General features: G+C 49.2%; 1 protein-coding gene across 3 annotated transcripts; it reads right to left on the bottom strand.

Annotated features, from left to right (window-relative positions):
- Positions 1 to 6,839: 6,839 nt before the first annotated feature.
- On the bottom strand, positions 6,840 to 19,483 carry PLAUR (plasminogen activator, urokinase receptor). Of its 3 annotated transcripts, none has more exons than XM_082710814.1 (7): positions 19,231 to 19,483; positions 17,569 to 17,679; positions 16,330 to 16,473; positions 11,129 to 11,221; positions 10,392 to 10,526; positions 8,912 to 9,058; positions 6,840 to 7,358 (listed from the first exon to the last, which is right to left on the bottom strand). In XM_082710814.1, the coding sequence occupies exons 1-7, from the start codon at positions 19,286 to 19,288 to the stop codon at positions 7,138 to 7,140; spliced, it is 909 nt and encodes a 302-aa protein (XP_082566940.1). In that variant the 5' UTR covers positions 19,289 to 19,483; the 3' UTR covers positions 6,840 to 7,137. The 3 variants fall into 3 exon arrangements, with proteins under 3 accessions (XP_082566940.1, XP_082566939.1, XP_082566941.1); XM_082710813.1 differs by having other exon boundaries at positions 11,129 to 11,287; positions 19,231 to 19,479; XM_082710815.1 differs by lacking the exon at positions 19,231 to 19,483 and adding an exon at positions 18,199 to 18,253 and having other exon boundaries at positions 11,129 to 11,287.

Here is a 19,483-nt window from a genome sequence, read left to right as displayed (position 1 = left end):
GAAGCCTGAGTCCCGAGCCCCAGAGAGGGAGAGGCTCCTGTGGACGCTTCCCAAGCCCTAGGAACCAGCTTCCCCACCTCGCTTCCCTGCTCTTCTTGCCCTAATCTCTTTGTGTCCCCCTCTATCTATGTGCCCTTCCCATTTTGGTCCATCACCCCTCCAGACTTGGGTCCCCTTTCCCTCCTGGGAAGTGGGTCTCCCTTAGCCTACTTCTGTGGGACATCATAGACCTGGGCCAAGTTTATCACCCATAGGACCCAGAAAGAGTGAGAAGCCCTGGAAGGTAGGAGATCTCAACCTCTCCCATGCCCTTTTGACAATCAGATAAACAGATATACTATGAAAATTCTTACTCTTTATCCCCGCCACTACCAAAACAGTCTACATCCTGTCCCACCAGGGGATTTCAGCTCCAGATCCTCTTTCTGTCCTCAGTGTCCAGTTCCCAGCATCCTGTCTTTGGGACCCAAACTCCCATCAATCCCTAAGTCCTCAGGACCCTAGGATCCTCATGGTCCTCCAGACCAAATCTCCCATCATCCTCTGTGTCCCCAGGACCACAGCTCCAAGCAACTCCTTTCCTTTTCCATTCTCAAGTTACTCTTCTGTAAACCAGGGAAAGAAGCCTCACATTTCCTGTCTAAGGATAGGTGCAAGAGAGGTGTCTGACCTGGATGTGGGATACTGGGTTAGGGGGTAGGAACCTATAGGTCTCCTTGCCCATGACTAATCAAATGTCTCCTGCTCCCGCTGAAGGGAAATCAATACCCAGGAGATACTAGTTTGATTCTCAGTTGTCTTCTTTGGGACCTACCATTTCTCCCTTCTGAGGACACCAGGAGAGTGGTGGTCCTGACCCCATCCCGTCCTAATGGGTACTTTATCCATTAGAGTTTTCATGCAAGTGACAGCAAACCCAACCCAAGTGGCTTAAGAGAATGAGAATTGGGTCACATATATAAAAACAAAAACAAAAATAAAAACTGTCAGCATGGCCTGTCTGTCTCTCTGTCCTAAGGGTAAATGGCTGCCCTCATGTTGCAAGATGTCTGGCAAGTATGCCTGGGGCCGCACCTTTCCTTCTCATCTGGAGAGGGGCAGAGAGACAAAAAGCAAAACAGATGGAGAGAGCCAGACTGAAGGAGACTGAGAGGGGAAGATAGAAAGGGGGAGCAGATCTTTAAGAAACTCCTCTAGCAGAGTGGGGAAATAACTTCCCCCGGAAACTTCTAGAAAACCTTTCATTGGGTTTCATTGGCATAGATGATGCCATCTGCCTATCACTGAACTGATATCAAAGGTCAGGGGATGAGATTATGCTGATTCAATTAGACATGAATCACAGCCTCCCCCCACCTTCAGGCCAGAGGTGTCAGTTTTTTAAAAAAGAAATGATACTGGGGAACCCACTCCTGGCCCTGCTATGGGGGGATAGATGGGATGGGCACACCATGTGTTGACCATTCTTGAATTTTTAAAGTGTTGGGATAGTGCAGACTTTGTTAGTTGTTTACTCAATATCATTCTGGGAGATACTAGAAATATGTATTTGGTCTCTGCCCCTAGTTCCTGGCACAGAGCTCCTGAAATCCTTATAATTTCCTTGGGAGATAGGAGTGTCTTTTATTTTAATGAGGTGACTCTGGGTGAGCTTCTGGACGTCTCCTGGATGAGAGCTGGTCACCAGAAGGAGCAAATAGTTTATTAGAAGCTTGGAATTTTCAGCCCTGCCCCCATTCTCTTGAGAAAGGAGAAAGGTGGAAAACGGATTTCGAGAATGATTATGTTTATGGGATGAAGCCTCCATAAAATCACAAAAGTTACAAGATTCAGGGGGCTTCCAGGTTGGTGAGCCCATGAAGTTGTTGGGAAAGTGCTCCCCCTGGAGAAGCTCCATGCCCCTTCCCACATACCTTGCCCTACACCTCTAGCCTCGCTTCAGTCTAGATGTTCATCTGTATCCTTTGTCCTAGCCTTCTACAGTGAACTGGTACACGTAAGCAAACTGTTTCCCTGAGTTCTGGGAGCCACTCTAGCAAATTAACCCAACCGGGGAGAGGGGCGTGGGAACCTCTGATTTTTTTTTTAGGATTTTATTTGTTTATTTATTTGACACAGAGAGAGAGATCACAAGTAGGCAGAGAGGCAGGCAGAGAGAGAGAGGAGGAAGCAGGCTCCCTGCTGAGCAGAGAGCCTGATTGTGGGCCTCCATCCCAGGACCCTGAGAATGCAGGGCTCTATCCCAAAACCCTGAGATTATGACCTGAGCCGAAGGCAGAGGCTTAAACCCCCTGAGCCACCCAGGCACCCTGGGAACCTCTGATTTTTAACTGGTGGCTCAGAAGCACAGGAGACACCTGGCCCTGTGACTGACATCTGAAGTGAGGAGAGGAGTGTGCTTGTGGGACTGAGACCTTCGTCTGTGGGGTCTGATGCTATCTCCAAGTAGATTGTGCAGGTAGATCGTGTCAAAGTTGAGTTCAGTGGTAGGACATCCAGCCCATGTCCCAGAGAGCTGCGGGGTGTGGGGAAACTCCCCCACATTTTGGTGACCGAAGTGTTGTGAGTGTGGCAGTGAGGGTAAAGGAGGCGCATAAGAGAAAGAAGAGCTGGGTCTTTCCACTATGGGAGGAAGACTGGGTGGGTTTTCTTTTTTTTTTCCTAATACACATTCCCTCCCCCCTTTTCCTTTTTTTAAATGATTAATTATTTTTTTAATTTTTAAAATTTTATTTATTTATTTATTTATTTATTTATTTATGAGATAAATAGAGCAAGCAGAGGGAGAGAGAAGCAGGCTCCCCACTGAGCAGGGAGCCCGATGTAGGACTCAATCCCAGGACCCTGAGATCATGATCTGAGCTCAAGGCAGACACTTAAACGGTTGACTGAGCCACCCAGGTACCCTTCTTTGTTTATTTGAGAGAGGTACCCAGGTACCCTTCTCTCTTATTTGAGAGAGAGCAAGAGCAGGAGGGGGCAGAGGTAGAGGGAGAGAGAATCTGAAACGGACTCTGTGCTGAGAGCTAGCTCAATGCAGAGCTTGATCTCATGACCCCGCCATCGATCAGGACCTGAGCCAAAACAAAGAGTCAAAGGCTTAACTGGCTCCACCACCCAGGTGCCCACACCCCTTTTTCTTTTAAGAGAATCCTGATTTTTTTCAAGCATCTACCTTTTTTTAATAGCCAGATGATGTGAAGGAAGCCTCAGGAGTGGGATCTGAGTATACTTTGCTCAATATGGTGATTCCCTGCCCCCTGCCAGCAATTGTTGTAGGCATAGGTGAATGAAAGAAACCAGAAAAATAAAATGTGAGGGCAAGTTGGCTTGGAAGGGTTGGGTTAAGCTTTCTTTGTTAAAAAGGAAAGACCCAAGAAGAGATGGCCTTTTGTTATTGCCTCTGAATGTGGGTGTGATGTCTGGAATTGCAGCGGCCATCTTGGGGCCATGAGGTGGAACAAGACTGAATGGACCCTTTAGGGCATAGCAGAAAACATTGAATTAGTCAACTCAAAAACTGCCCTAATTCATGATCTCTTGTCATTTAAATAATCAATTTCTTCTTTGTTTCAGGCATTTTGAGTTGGGTGTCCTGTTCCACACATCCCTGGCCTCTGTGTTGCCTCTGATTCATATAGAATACAGGGACACCGCCCTGCTTGCAAATTAAAATACTCCAAATGACAGTTCACTTTTTCAGTTGGTACCCTGTCCTTGTGGTAGGATCCTGCACGGAGTTTGCTCTCCCAGCTCAGGCTAAATGGGCTGCATACCACGGGAATTGCAAGGACAGTAGATGCCTGTTCATGATCTGAACAACTGTACTAGCTTCCTGACTTAGGGGTGAACTTCCCTGGCATAGCAGAGAGGGTCAGAGCCAGAGGCCTGACCCCAACTAGACCCCATCAGAGTCTATCTGCTAGCTCAAGTTTTAGAACTGGGACCCAAAGAGTTCTTGGACTTGACATTTCAAGGGTATATTTGGCTACTCTGTGTGAAGTAGAAGAAGCTGGGGTGGGAGGTCTGTGGGGAGACAGAAAAATAAAGTGGAAGCCCATGAGGGAAACCACACATTCAGCGAGAGAAAGAGGAGAGAGAGAGACAGAGACAGAGATTCTGCAAAAGGGAGACAACCTTGGTTTCACACAGCTTTTCAGTTCTCTTTCTTGTCCCTCATGAGGCCAAGAGACCTAGCTCTTGCTTGGACTCTAAACCTCCAATAACATTGTCATTTTGCTTAAGTCAGCTTAAACGGATTTTATTTCTTGCGACCGAAATCCCTGAACAAAAACTTGGGAGCCATTAACGATGAGGTCCTGATCGCAAGCTCTGGTGTAGAACATTATGAGAAATGTATCCTGAGCCTCAAAATATCTGCTGGAAGACATTGTGGGACATGTATTTCAAGCCTCTGATCCTCACTGGAGGGCATGCTGGGAGATGTAATCCTAGTTCCCTATCTCTGCCACAGGGTCTCATGGGAGATGCAGTCCCAGCCTCCACGCTTGCTGTAAGGCATCATGGGAAATGTATTCCTAGCTTCTAGTCTCTGCTGGAGAGCATCGTGGTGGACGTAATCCAAGTCTCCAACCTCTGTGGTAGGCAACCATGGGAAAGGGGAGAAACTACCCTCAATTTTAATTGTAGAGTAGTTCAGAAAATGTTATCTTGGCCTCATCTCTGCTGTAGGACATCAGGACAGATACAGCCCTAGCCAGTTTTTGTTTTAAGATACTAAAGATGTGATCTTTCCTTCCTTCGGTCCTTCTTTTCCTCCTTTCTTTCTTAATTACCTGCCATGTTCCAGGCATTATTCATCTTGGTACCGCACATCAGTAGTAGTGAAGAAATAAAGGTCTTGCCCTTTATGGAGATTATAGCGGGGAGAGTTAGCAAACTACCAAACAAATGACTATTCCCATTAACCATCACAGCATTAAAAAATGCCCCAAAACTCATTGGTGTGAAACCATAACCTTTTTATTTTATGATTCTGTGGGTCTGGAATTTGAGCAAGGCACGGCAGGATCAGAGTGTTATCTATTCCACAATGGACCCCGGCCCAAGGTGGGGCTGGAACAGCTGGAGGTGGGGGGGATGGTTCACAGGGGGCTATATTGAAACCTTGGCTCTGGCTGCTGACTGAGCTTGTGGAATGAATTCTGCCCCCCGCTAACCTATTCACTGAAGTTCTAACCCCCAGGACCTATGAATGTGAGCTTATTTGGAAATAGGGTCTTTGCGGATGAGATTAAGATGAGGTCACCCCGGATTAGGGTGGGTCCCTAAATCCAATGCGTTGGTGTCCTTATAAGGACAGGGAGAGATTTGGAACCACACAGTGGGATTCACTGAGAAGAAGGCCACATGAGGACAGAGGCAGAGATTGGAGTTGCGTGGCTGCAAGCCCAGAAACACCAAGAATTGTCAGCAACCCCCAGAAGCCAGGACGAGGCCAGGAAGGATCCTTCCCCCAGCAACTTCGGAAAGAGCATGGCGCTGCCAACATCTTGATTTCAGTTTCTAGCATCCAAAACTCTGAGCGAATACATTTCTGTTGCCGGAAGCCCCCCAGTATGAAAGTTGGTAGTGACTATGGCGGTCCCGGGAAACTGAAGACAGCCAGGCTTCCCGACGCTCCTGTGTGTTACATCTGGTGGGGGTGTGACGTCTAGGGCCGCCCCTTCACCCACTTGTCTGGTGTCTGGGCTGAGATGGATGGAACATCTGGGGCTCTCTCCCCATGTGGCATCCATGACTGAGTAGTGTGGGCGTCCCCAGAGCACGACAGTCTCTCCGCGCAGGATTGCGACATGGCAGCTGGCTTCCCCAGAGCCAGTTTCTTAAAGCCTCCTGGAACGTGCCATGGCATAACTTCCACCACATTCTATTGGTCAAAGCAGTCCCAGAGCCACTCATGTTCAAGAGGCAGAGACACTGAGCCCACCTCTTGAAGCGCCGTGGTGACTCTATGTTAATGTGATTTGAGGAGGTCCTAAAAAGAAACCTGTCCCTTGCCTGCCCCCATATACCATGGAAGATGTCTTATCCTTTTCTTCATTAGCCATAGGGTCCTGGGGAACGTAATTTGGTCTCTTTGGGCTTGCCTCAGCAAATCAGAGGAAACATGAATTCTTCAATATTGTGCCCCAAGAGTGTCAAGGAAATGAGAGTTGTCTTTTTTATTTAAAAAGATTTTTTTTAAGATTTTATTTCATTTATTTGACAGACAGAGATCACAAGTAGACAGAGAGAGAGAGAGGAGGAAGCAGGCTCCCCGCTGAGCAGAGAGCCCAATGCAGGGCTCAATCTCAGGACTCCAGGATCATGACCTGAGTCTAAGGCAGAGCCTTTAACCCACTGAGCCACCCAGGTGCCCCAGAGAGTTGTCTTTTTCTCAGTCAGTCTGAAGGCATCCGAGGACAAAGAGCCCTGCCTTTATCTCCTGCCAGGGCAGTCATCAGAGGAAAGGTAGTCCTGTCTGATTCCTCAGTGGAGGGCCCCTAGGGAGTTCTGGCCATCAGATTATCCCTCCCATTCATCTGAGGGTCTCAGAGCCCCTTAGGAAATGCAGATGCCTCTCCCTGGAACAACAGAGCAGGTCAAGACCCTTTGGAGCTTGGGAGGAGAGACAGGAAGGTTAGTGCTTGGATGAGTGAATTGGAGCCCAGAAACAGATGTGGAGGTAGCTTAGGATGGAAGCCCATGGACAACTGCTCCCAAGGCTAGGGTCCTACAATGTGACAACTAATTCCAGGAGCTGGATGAAAGATGCCTCCCCATTCATCCTCCCAAAGAGAGATGCTACAGAGTAGAGAAGATAAGGCCTTCCTCAGTTCACTGGTACAAAAATCTTTATTTAAGTATAAAATATTAAATAAAACAAATATTAATTAATAATAACAACAATGGTACAAAAACGCTAACATAACAAGACCTCTCCTGCTGGCCTGCAGTCTTTCTCCAGCTTTTCTCCTCTGGTTCTCCAACTCTGTGAGACAGCTGGGAAAATTGAGACCCAGAGAGAACAGTACACTGGCCTGAGGTAACACAGCAAGTCTGAAGGGCTGGGAGCTAAGGGGAGGGCAAAGGGCTCCCCTGGATCCAGCCAGGGTAGGGGAGTGTATGAGGAGGTCAGGTCCAGAGAAGAGTGCCTCCCCATAGTCTGGCGGTTATAAGCAGGGTGGTGGTGAGGCTGAGGTGGGCAGGACCAAGCCGGGGAGCACTGTTACAACCGGTTCCAGTACAGCATGAGACGTTGAGATGGGTCAGGCTGAAGGCTTCAGCCACATGGAGACTCTGGCACCATGAGGGGGTCGCGCAGCCTCGTACTGTGTAGATCGGGTTGCCCAGCCCTGAGGAGAGAGAAGACTGCTTGAGACTCCCAGCTCCTGGGGCTGGGTCTGCAGTGCTCACTGGGTGACCTGCCACCTGGTGGTGGATGCTACCTGAAGAAAGCAGCAGTTTCAAGTGCGGTCCCCCAGACCCTTCTTGGGGGAACCCAGAAGTAAAAATAATTCTAATAATGCTAAAGCATCATTCGACTTTTCCACTCGTGTGAGTGTACAGCGGGGGGGGGGGGGTTCCAGAAACCCTGGGACATGTGAGCTTGCAGCCAACTGAATGCAGAAGCCGATATGAGGATCCAGCTGTCTTCTATTAAGCCAGACGTGAAACAGATTTGCAGAATGGTAGAACAACGCCAGTCTTCTTGTTAAATGTTTTCATTTTGGAAAATATCATTTTTTTAAGTAAAAAATATGTTATGTTCATATGGAATGAGGTTTTATTTTATGTTTTTATTTTAAATCAATTTATTTTAGAATAAATTAATAGGGGCGCCTGGGTGGATCGGTCTGTTAAGTGTCCAACTCTTGGTTATGGTCTCAGGGTCATGAGATCAAGCCACGAGTCCGGCTTCACGCTGAAGCCTGCTTAAGATTCTCTCTTTCCCCCACTCGCCCCCCCCCCAAAAAAAAAGAAAAAGAAAAGATTCTCTCTCTCCCTCTCCCCATTCCCCACTCACGGGGTCTCCCACTTTCTAAAAACATAAATAACAAATAAATTAATAATTTGCATCTTAAAATATCTCATTTTAACTTCTTTTTTTTTTAAGATTTTATTTATTTATTTGACAGAGATAAATTACAAGTACACTGAGAGGCAGGCAGAGAGAGAGAGAAGGAAGCAGGCTCCCTGCTGAGCAGAGAGCCCGATGCGGGATTCGATCCCAGGACCCTGAGATCATGACCTGAGCCGAAGGCAGCGGCTCAACCCACTGAGTCACCCAGGCGCCCCCCCCCCTTTTTTTTTAAAGATTTTATTTATTTATTTGACAGAGAGAGATCACAAGTAGGCAGAGAGGCAGGAGAGAGAGAGAGAAGGAAGCAGACTCCCTGCCGAGCAGAGAGCCCGATGCGGGACTCGATCCCAGGACCCTGAGATCATGACCTGAGCCGAAGGCAGCGGCTTAACCCACTGAGCCACCCAGGCGCCCTCATTTTTAACTTCTAACGCAGTAAATATCTATAGCTATAACTGACATAAGTAATAATTTTTAAGAGCATGAAGGAATTCCTGGATGAAAAAGTTTGAGAACCATCGGAACAGACGAGATGAGCCCCGTATGGCCCAGGATGGAAGCTCGCCATGGCCACAGGAAGTCCCACCCCCCTTTTGGGAAGCCGCACCCCCTCGTGGAAGTCGCCCCGCCCCCCCAGGAAAGTCCACATTTCTGTGGCTGGAACGCCCATTTCTTAACGAAGTCCCAATTCCTGAGGACACTTGGCACCCTCTTGAAGTAAGTCTTACCTTCTCCACAGGTAGACCCACCTCCGTGAAGTCCACCCGTGGCCCACAACCCTCCCCGGCAATAAGCATTCTCTCCCGTCCTCCTAGAAGGGCTCACCATTAGTGCCCGTGGCTTCCAGACATTGATTCATGGGGCCTTGGCAGGCGGTCAGGGAAGACTCGTCCGCCGAACATCCATGGGTGCTGTTTCCCTCACAGCTGTAACACTGGAGGCCATTCAGAGGCAGGTTTTGAAGCTCCACGACTTGGGAAAAGACAAGTGACACAAAAATCAAGGAAATTAGTATGGGGGTGTGGGCAGGTGGGGTGAAGGCGTGTCCTTCCCTGTCCTACCTCCCCTAGAACTGTCACCTCGCAGCCTGAGATGTCATGGAGCCACCTTGTGGTCAGGCTTGGAACAGCACTCTTTTGGTGGTTGGGGGGGGGTGCTTTTTTTCTTTCTTTAAGCTTTAATTTATTTGAGATCTATCTCAAATAAGAGTGGGAGAGAGAGCACAGACCAGGGCGTAGAAGGAGAGGGAGAAGCAGACTCCCGCTGAGAAAGGAGCCAGATGCGGGACTCAATCCCAGGACCCTAAGGTCATGACCTGAGCCAAAGGCAGATGATTGACTGACTGAGCCACCCAGGCGCCCCTTCTGGGGGATTCTTTATTGTACCACCTCACCGCCCCTCCTGAGCCCCTATCTGATCCTATGTGGCAAGCAGCTGTGGAAGAGGAAACCGTCCCTGCTCTACAGCACTTACCACTTAGAGCTACACTGTCCAACTGTCCAACGTGGTAGCCACTAGGCACTGTGGCGGTTTACATTTATGCTGAAATGAATTTGTATTCACGAAAACTCAAAATTCAGTTCACATTTCAAGTGCACAATAGCCATATGAGTCAGTGGCTACCATATTGGACAGTATGGATAGAGAACATTTCTATCACCGTGGAAAGTTCCATTGGACAGTATTGGTTTATAGAGACAGAATAACACGAAGGAGCGAGATTATAGTGGCGGGGAGGGACAAGGGATGTTTCTCTGCGGACGGTACTTTAAAGCTGAAACCTAACGAATGAGAAGCAGCCAGCCAGGTAAACTCTTGGGGAAGATGTGTTCCTGGTGAAGGGTACTGGTTGTGCAAAGGCCATGAGGCAGGATGGAGTTTGGCAGTTGCAGAAACTCAGCGTAGACCACAAGACAGACGGATGCCAGATTACATAGGGCCTGGGATGGTCTTTGGATTTTATTCTGAGAGCAAGGAAGAGTTGCTGGAGTGCCTGAAAAAGGACAGTGACGTGCTCTGGTTTACATTTGTAAGAAGTCACTCTTGCTGTGTTGAGCACTGGCTGTAGGAGGCAGGTGTGGAAAGGGGGACCGGTGGCATGGACCATGAGCATGAAAGGATTCAAGGAAGTATAAAGCGTGGGTCTTTGGTAAAAGTTGGATGGGCACATCGAATTTCCACAGAAACCTTCTTTGAGGAGGGGTTTTCACAGGAGACAGACACCTAGAGAGGAGCGGCCACAGCCCAGGTACACCTCCCTGCCCTGACCCCAGGTCATACACTGCATGGGTCCCCTGCCCCTCACCTGAGCCCCCGTTGCATTTGGTGGTGTTGCAGCACTGCAGGAAGTGGAAGGTGTGGTGGTTGTGAAAGCCGGTGGGGCCCGGGCAGCCCGGAAGGTTGCCACAGCCACGGGTGTGGTGCTCATCCCTTGGACTGCCTGTGGGGGCCAGAGGAGAGAGGTCAGGTTGTTCAGGGGCTGAGACTGGCTTTGCCCACCACCACTGCAGTCATCTGTTCATTTCCTGCCTCACTGCTCATTATAGTACCTTCATTTCATTTGGGGCAGCCATATATCTAGGCCAAAAAAAAAAAAAAAAAAAAACCAAAACCAAACACATTTTCCAGCTTCCATAGGTATAATCATGTGGCTAAGTTCTGGCCAATGTGATATAAATAGAAAGGTTTTATGGGACTTCAAGAAAGGAGAACCCTCACAAAAGGAGGGGATTCTGTCTTTTGTTCCTTTTCCTCTTTCTCCTTCCTGGAACTTGGACATGAGATTTGGAGCTCTGGCAGCCATGTTGGACTATGAGGCAATCTTCAGAATGGAAGCAATATACAAGATATGAGAAAGCATCTGGGTTCCTGGTGACTGTAGAATTGTCCAAGTGGCCCAGGACTTCCTATCACTAGACTTTTTGTGTGTGAGGGCCCTAACTTTCCACCTTTAAGTCCTTGTTATTCTGGGGTCATTGTTAAGGGCAGCCTTGGGGAGAAGCAAAGTCATGGGGGAGGAGGTGCTGTGAGGTTGGAGCTCACCTTCCAGGCTCCGGTGGGTCACCACTTCCACACACTGTTCTGTAGGGCTGCGGCACTGTAGGCTCTGATCCCAGCCCCTCTCACAGCTCAGATCTGAGGAGGCGCAGGAAACACATTCGAGGTAACGGTTTCGGGTTCGGGGAAAGGTGGAAGTCCGACCTGTTTGGAGAGGGGCAGGAGGATGACTCCATGGGGAGAGTTCTAAAATTCTAGCTCCCTTGAAGACTCACCGTAGCATCAATTCCTCCTTATCTCACTTTCAGCCGATCATCAAAGCCCTGCCCATCCCACCTCCTGAATCTTTCTAGCATCCATCCCCTCCTTTCCAGCCCCATGACCAGGTCAGAACTCCTTCAATGCCAGGTTCCTCTCTGGCCTCCTGGTTTCCACCCTTGCCCCCCAGCCCTACCCAGTGCATCCCTAGATGGCCCTAGAAAGATGTTTCTTTTTCTTCTTTTTAAAAAAATTAACATGCAATGTATTATTTGTTTCAGGGGTACAGGTCTGTGAATCATCAGTCTTACACAATTCACAGCGCTCACCATAGCACATACCCTCCCAGTGTTCATCCCCCAGCCATCCCATCCCTCCCACTTCCTCCCCTCCAGCAACCCTCAGTTTGTTTCCTGAGATTAAGAGTCTCTTATGCTTATGGTTTGTCTCCCTCTCTGGTTTCGTCTTGTTTCATTTTTCCTTCCCTTCCCCTATGATTCTCTGTCTTGTTTTCCTCATATCAGTGAGATCATATGATAATTGTCTTTCTCTGATTGACTTATTTTGCTTAACATAATACCCTCTAGTTCCATCCATGTCGTTGCAAATGCAAGATTTTTGGTTTTTTGATGGCTGCATAATATTCCATTGATTCCATTGTGTGTGTGTACACATACCACATCTTCTTTATCTATTCATCTGTTGACGGATATCTAGGCTCTTAGAAGGATGTTTCTAATATTTAAATCTGGCCCTGCCTATGCTCTGTTCAAAATCTCTCCGTGGCTCCCCAGTGCCTTCAGAATAAAATCCAAGCTACTCCATGTGGCATTCAATGCCCACCAACCTGGGTCTGGGCCACCTCTCCTGCCTCACCTTCCTCCACTAGCCCCTCAGACTCTACTCCCTCTGACTTCCCACAGCCCCTGAATGTGCATGTTGACAGGCATCCAGCCTTTCTAGAATGCACTCCCTTGCTCCCTTGGCTCCCTACTTTCCTCATCTGCTCCTACTAATTCTTCGGGCATCATCTCAAATCTCACCTCCTCTAAGAAGTCCTCCCTGACCTCCCAGACTGGATCAGTGTGCCCCTTGGGGCTCCCCAACCCCAGCCACACCCACTCTGGGTCATCCCTGTCTGCCTGGACTCTGAGCCCCAGGAGGTAGAGCCAGAGCTGTCTCAATCATTACTGTGTCCAACACCACCAGCACAGGGCCAGAGCCAGAGAAGACATTCAGTAAATATTTGTTAAATAAATGAATGAAGATTGTTTAAAACTCTGCTATTGTTCTCTGTGGTAGCCAACCTCTGAGACGGCCCCCGGTGACTCCCGCTTCCTGGCACACACGCACAAAGAATAGGGCTGACCTGTGTAACTAATGGGATATTGTGGAAATGATGGTGTATGACTCCTGCACTAGGTCATAAAAGGCATCACAACTTCTTCCTGGCTCTCTCTTGGATCACTTGGTTTGGAGGGTGTCCAGCTGTCATGTGGCTAGAACATTCAAACACCCCATGGTGAGGTCTATGTGGCAAGGAACGAGGCCTTTGTCCAAGCCACAGGAGGGGTCCATCCATGTGAGTAAAGCTCCCCTGGGAGCCTTGGAATGACGACAGCTCCGCTGGCGTCTTGACTGTAACCTCATGAAAGATCCAGAACCACCACCTTAAGCCACTTCCAGACTTTTCAGAATCTGACTTTCAGAAACTTTGTGAAATAATACCTGCTCATTTTTGTTTTTAAGATTTGGGACAATCTGTGATGAGGTGATAGGTAATTAATGCACTACCCGATGTGTCAAGGATCCAAGCCTGTCTTGATTAATCTGTGATCACACTGTTTTTCGCACCTCCTAGTCCAGGCCAAGGGGGTGAATTATTTGCCCCTGGAAACACTAGAGTTCCCTGGGCAGACCTTGGCTCACTCAGACCATTCCGAAGCCTGGCATGCCCTCCCCTTCCTGACCCCAAATACCCAAGTTGAGTTGGGGCCAAGTACTACATGAGGGAGAGGGCTTGTCTCAGCCACTCCCTCAACTCAGGCCAGCTGCTGGAATTAGGCGAATCATTTACGTCCAAGGCCAAATCTTCCCCAACCCTAAAGAAAAATAATTAAAATGTCCCAACAACTCATGTCTTCTCACACGAACTTCCACGAAAAGGAAACATGGAGTGCCGTCACTGCCATTATACCATCCTTGGGTCCCCTCATGAATTCTACTTCTTATGCTGCTCTTCTAAATGTGGGTGATCTTCGGGGTTCTGTCGCAGGCTCTTTTCATTTCACATGGAGCACATTCTCTCCCATGGGATGTTATCCGTTGACTTGGCTTCATTTCCACGCGTCGGCTGGAAACTCACTGCAGGCAGGACTTCTCTCTGAGCTCCACACCTGTATACCCAGCTGCCTCTGGAGAGGCCCCCTGACCATCCTTCAAACACCTGCATCTCTACCTGCCCCGAAGGAAGTTCTCCATCTTCTCTAAACTAGTCCTTCTCTCCTCAAGTCTATACTTGTCATGTGGTCCCATTCAGTCCCCCACGGCAGAAACCTGGCAGGTTCCTTGATCCTCCACATCTAGGCACCATTCTGGAGACTTCTACTGCCTGTCTTCTCGTTGTCTAATCCTTTTGCCCCACTGCTTCTGGTCTCTATGAAGCACATCTATCAAGTTCTTAATTCCAGTCACTATTCTGTGTTTCCTGTTTGACTCTTAAAAAACAAAAACAAAAACGGACTCCACATTTCTGCCAAAGTTTATCCTTTCCTCTATTTTTTTGGACTATACAGATCATGGCTATTTTAAATTTCTCTGTCTAATAACTCCACTATCTGAATCATTCTAAGTTTCTACTGTTGGGTTTGTCTCTAGGGGTCCTGTTAATTGGTCCTTTCAATTTTCTTTGGGGTACCTTGTAAGTTTTGATTAGACGCCAGATACCACAATGAGAATTTGGAAAGGCTCTAAATAATGTTATTTTCTTCCCAAGAAGGTTAGGTTTTCTTCTTGCTGAAGATGAGATGTAGGCATCTTTGGGGGGGGTCTCTTTCAGTTTTGCCCTTACGCCTAGGGTATGGTCTCAGAGTTAAGTGTGGTGTGGTTACCAAGTCCTCTCTCTCCAACCTGGCAACTTTGTTTTCCCCAGCATCATATGCCTGCTGGAACTGTTCAGTTCTGTAGATTCCCAGATACTATTTTCTGCTGAGTTTCTTGGAGTCCCACCCCATGCACGTACAGCTTGCCAATAACTTAAAGGAAATCTGCAGATCTGGGGACTCCCTTTTCTGTGGTGCTATACGTTTCCGGACTCTACCTCTCATTTTCCAGATGCTCTGGCAGCCCTAGACTCTATCTAACCCCTGGCTTCTCCATCTAGCAAAGATATCTCTTATTTGGGTTTTATTTTCCCTTCACAGCGTGAATTAGAAAGTGCACTCCAGGATAAAGCAAACAAAGAAAAACTCAACCCTTTTATGACCTTCCCCTGTTGCCCATAGGGTCTATATTCCTCACCATAACCTGGAAAGCCCTGTGTAATGTGACCCTGCCGATTTCACCAGCTCCTCTGTTTTTTCTTTCCTCCAGCCATACCACTTTCAGCCACGTTTGGGCCTTGGTGTCCACTGCTTTTCCTAGAAAACTCTTTCCACTGTTTTTTTTTTTCCCCCCCACAGTCTGACTCCTGCTCTTTTCTCAAGATCCAGCTTATCTGTTGCTTCCTGGAGGAAAACTTCCTTGACCTGAGTCCAGTGTCTCTCCGAGGGTCCCACAGCCCCTACTCTTCATTCATGCCAGCCCTGATCACTCTGGCTGCTGTTTCCCTTATCTCAGTCCTGAAAATTCTGGACTGTACTTCCTGACCACAGCTCTGAGCCCTCTAAGACCAGAGGTCTCATGGTCCTGACCCTTCTGCTTCTGCTTCCCCATCCTGGCTCTGACTATAATTGGAGGAGTTACTGTTTGGTGATGGGTCCGTCACCCCCACTCACCCCACTGACTGTAAGCCCATGGTAAGGCCCCAAAGCTGTCTTGGTCACTTTTGTATCCCCAGGATCATGCAAATACAGAATGTGATTTAACCAACTATCCCAGTAACCACAGGTGGGGTAAAAATGGCCTGAGAAATGGGGGCTGATATCACTTTACCACTTATTAAATTACTGAATTGACAGTGGCTGCCCCAAGCTTGGTGGTGGACCCCTGACCACTCCCAACTCTCTTTAGAGCCCTATGTCTCCAAGATCCATCAGCTAAAGAGGGGGCTCCAGGAGGGTTCTGATTGGTCAATGCCTTGACTGATGTTAAATCTTCTGAATATTGGGGCACCTGGGTGGCTCAGTGGGTTGGGCCTCTGCCTTCGGTTCAGGTCATGATCTCAGGGTCCTGGGATAGAGCCCCACATCGGGCTCTCTGCTCAGCGGGGAGCCTGCTTCCCCCCTCTCTCTGACTGCCTCTCTGCCTACTTGTGATTCCTGTCTGTTGAATAAATAAAGAAAAAATCTTTAAAAAAATTTTTTCTGAATATTATCTATGATTAGAAGAATTACTTACACTCGACTATCAGTGCTTTCCTAAAACACATCTAACAGAAAGCTGAAGCCAGTGTCCCTTCTCTAGGCACTTCCTTAAAAATCAACATCTGAGTCAGTCTCCACCAACAGACAGACGCAAAGTCTGGGGTCAGCATGGATGAATGAGAAAGAGGGCTGACGTAGGTGGTCTGCTCACTGACCTCACTGGGATTGGCCTGGCCTTAACCAACTTCCTTCCTCACCAGGCTCTGAAAGAGGAAACAGCACGCACGACCATGCAACACGGAGCCGTGACTTCCCACCCTCTCCTGCGGGAATTGGAGAACCTGAGCCTTTTCAAGTCTTTTTCTTAAATCGGCATTTTCGAGAAGGGGCTGGTGGGATGTGGTGGGATGGGACCAGGAGAATGACGGGTGACGAGTCAGGGAGGATGAGGGCTGCCCAACTCACCAGGGCTGGGTTGGTTGCACAAGTCGGTAGCACAAAGGGCCTCTGTAAGAGTGATGATCTGCGTGCCTGTCCGATAGCTCATGGTCCTGTTGCTCTTCTCGGGGTGGGCACAGCCTCTCTCCACCACCTCCAGCTCTTCACCTCCTGGGAGGAATGCATCTTTGTCACCCCAAAGGCTCCCCTGGGCCCCAAAAGCCCGACGCTCCCGGTCCTAAGGTCACCCACTTCCAGGGCTGATCCCTGCCAGGCCTCCTCTCTTGGGGTCCAGCTGTCTCCCCTCCTCACTCTCCCACCACGGCGAGCCTGTTCTCTCTTAGTGACCGCATTATTGCCGAGGCTGTCTGGATCCATCTATCTCTCCCTCCCAGCTGAGTGATTTTAGCAGGGAGATCCCTCTAACAGGAATTTTCAAAGGCAAATATTACAGGCTTGCCAAAAAGCACAAGAGAATGATGCAATAAATACTGTGCATTCATCACCAAATTTTATGAACTATTAGAAAATTTTGCTCTATTTGTTTCAGATATATTTTTTTAAAGAATTTAAAATTTAAAAGACAGAGTTAAAGCCTCCTGCTCACTCCCCCAAATCCCATTCCTCTTATGCCCTGTCCAGAAGCAACCACTGGCATAGGTAATTCTCACACTGGGGACACATAACAATGTATACTATTATTTATTTCTACATTATTTATTGTATATTATTATAGACTATTTATAGTAAAAGGTATCATACCCTGAAACATGCTTTTCTCCCCCATTCAACCTGGATTTTTGAGATGTGTCCACTTGAATACCTACAGCTTAAGTTCCTTCATTTAAACTGCCGTGAGGCATTCCACTGTGTGATTATACCATAATGTTTCTCCTCCACTGATGACTACCCTGTATCACAAACATAATGGCCAAAAACATTCTTATACCTGTGTCTAAGGTTCTTCTGGGTTTTTTTTTTTCCTAGAAGTTGAACTGCTGCCTGGAGGGTATGCTGATCGTTATCTGTACTAGATTTTGCTAAATTGCTCTGTGCGGTGGATGCACGAATTTATCCCCATTAACAGGGGCTGTAGCTCCAAATCCTCATCCATCCCACCTTGTCGGATTTTCAAAAAAGTTTGTTTATCTGATGGGTATGAAATAGGGTCCATTTGTCTTTTTCTTTTGCATTTCCCTGATTGCTGGTGAAATAAGGTTTCTTGGTCGCTTGAGTTCCCTGTGGTGGTATAGGTGGGGAGCTCACCGTCCCATATGCGCAAAGTCGTGGTCCTGCAGAGGTCCTGGCCACGGGCACACTCTTCCACCTGGCACTTCCCGGTCCTCCCACACAGCAGGCACTGCAGGCTCCAGGAGGCTGGTGGGTGGGGGCGGGGAGAGGGAGGAAAGGAGAGATTGTTATAGCTTCCAGTGGGGGATCCCCCCCTTCATGCCACAGTATCGGGACCAAGTCTCCACGCCTTGTGCATTCAGGTTCGTGCTCCACATTCTGTCCGCCCTTCGGTTCCAGCACGGGCTTTGGGTCAGCAGAACTTCCGGTCTGTCTCTAACCTCACATTTTACCTATACCCCCTACGCTAAAATTCTATCTCCTCCCACAATCCTTCCCTAAAGTCCCACCCTGGCTTATTTTCCTTTGAATTGTGTATCAGTGCCGGGCCCATCCTGAGTCCAATCCCCACCCTCTCTGTCCATCTGGATATTCTAACCCAGCTCCCATTTACGTCCCTTCCCCCATTCCACCGGCCCTTGGTCTGTCCTGCTTCGCAAGCTCTCCTACGGGCGTTCCACCCTCACCTGATCTACAGGTGATCTTTACCCCACTTCCTGGTGATCCCCACTGACTATACCCCCTATTAATGCCCCCAGACTCTACCCCTTTCCATAGCCTCTCCCCAACATTCTCTCCCCTCCCAAGAGTCCAGGCCAAAGTTTTAACTTCACCCATGAGGCCTCGGGAAGTTCTGACCCCAACTGCAGGAGCCTCCCCCAAGGTTCTCTCCCCGCCCACCAGCTCTTCCCGAGGTTCTAGCCCCGCCCACTAGCCCCTCCTGCGGTCCTAAATTTGCCCGCTCCCCCCGCCCCAACACCTTTACCTGCCTCCCCGGCCTCCCCTGCTGGGGTCCATTCCCCACCCCAAATTCGCAGTCTCCTGGAGTCATTACTCATTCTCCGCCGTGAAAGATCCGGAGACCGTTCCGGGTTATTCATGGTTGAGCCGCCCCGCAAGCCCCTGTTCCCCGCCCCGCCCTGACTCAGTTCCTTCTCCGTTTCCTCTGGCTTTTCAACCCTCTCCCGCACGTTTCCTAGGAAAGGAGTTGAGCAGGTAGCTGGGGGGTAGTGAAAGAGAAGCGTCCTCCGGGGACAAGGCCTGGATCCCCAGCCCCTGTTTCTGCGATGGTCCGCCTCTCTATTTAGATCTTGTAAAACTAGGCTCGCTGCTCCCTGTCTTTCAAGGGGCTGGGTCGGTGCGGGGGGGTGGCGGGGAGCCCCGCGGGAGTGGAGAGAGCGATGGGGCGCGCCCGCGAGGCCAGAATCCCACTTAATCCAGGACTGGATTACCGCTCTGAACCTGTTTCCTTCTCCGTGAAACAGGGTTGAAATTCTTCTGCCTGTCCAGTTTGAAATTGCAGGGAAGGGGCTTGGAGGAGCGCCCGAAATGAAGAGCGCACTCCACGGTGGCTGCTGTTCAGTGCCTTCGCTCCACTCTTATTTCCTGAGCACCTACTGCTTGCCAGGTACTCTGCTGTGTGGGGCTGCAGACGGCTGAAGGATCGCTACGTGAGGGGGAGGGCTGGGGACTGAGCCCCCCTCCTTCCACTTCTCCAGCTCCGAGCCCCCCCCCTCCCCTCTTCTCTGTGTTCAGGACCCAGTTCCCCGCGCAGGTGTTTGGGTGTCCAGTCCCTACCCGGAACGCAGGTCTGAACCAAGAGCAGCAGCAGCGGCAGCAGCCTCGGGCGGCCCATGTCTGGCAGCAGATCCCGTCCGTGTGGCTCCCTGCACCTCTCAGTCTGGCCCGGGGAAGGAGACAGTTTTGTGCCCCCGGGGCTCCTCCCAGAGAGTTTGCGAAAGAGCGAGTCAGCCCCAGATGCGTGGGTGCTTCCACCTCCCCGCCCTTGACCCCTCCTCCTCAAAAACTTCCTTTGCCTGGGCGCGGCCAG

The sequence above is a fragment of the Mustela nivalis genome (genome assembly GCF_964662115.1).
Source record: "Mustela nivalis genome assembly, chromosome: 18".
In the NCBI taxonomy this organism is placed as follows: Eukaryota; Metazoa; Chordata; class Mammalia; order Carnivora; family Mustelidae; genus Mustela; species Mustela nivalis.
Note: the sequence above shows the minus strand (reverse complement) of the source record. Positions and strands in the feature narration are given on the sequence as shown.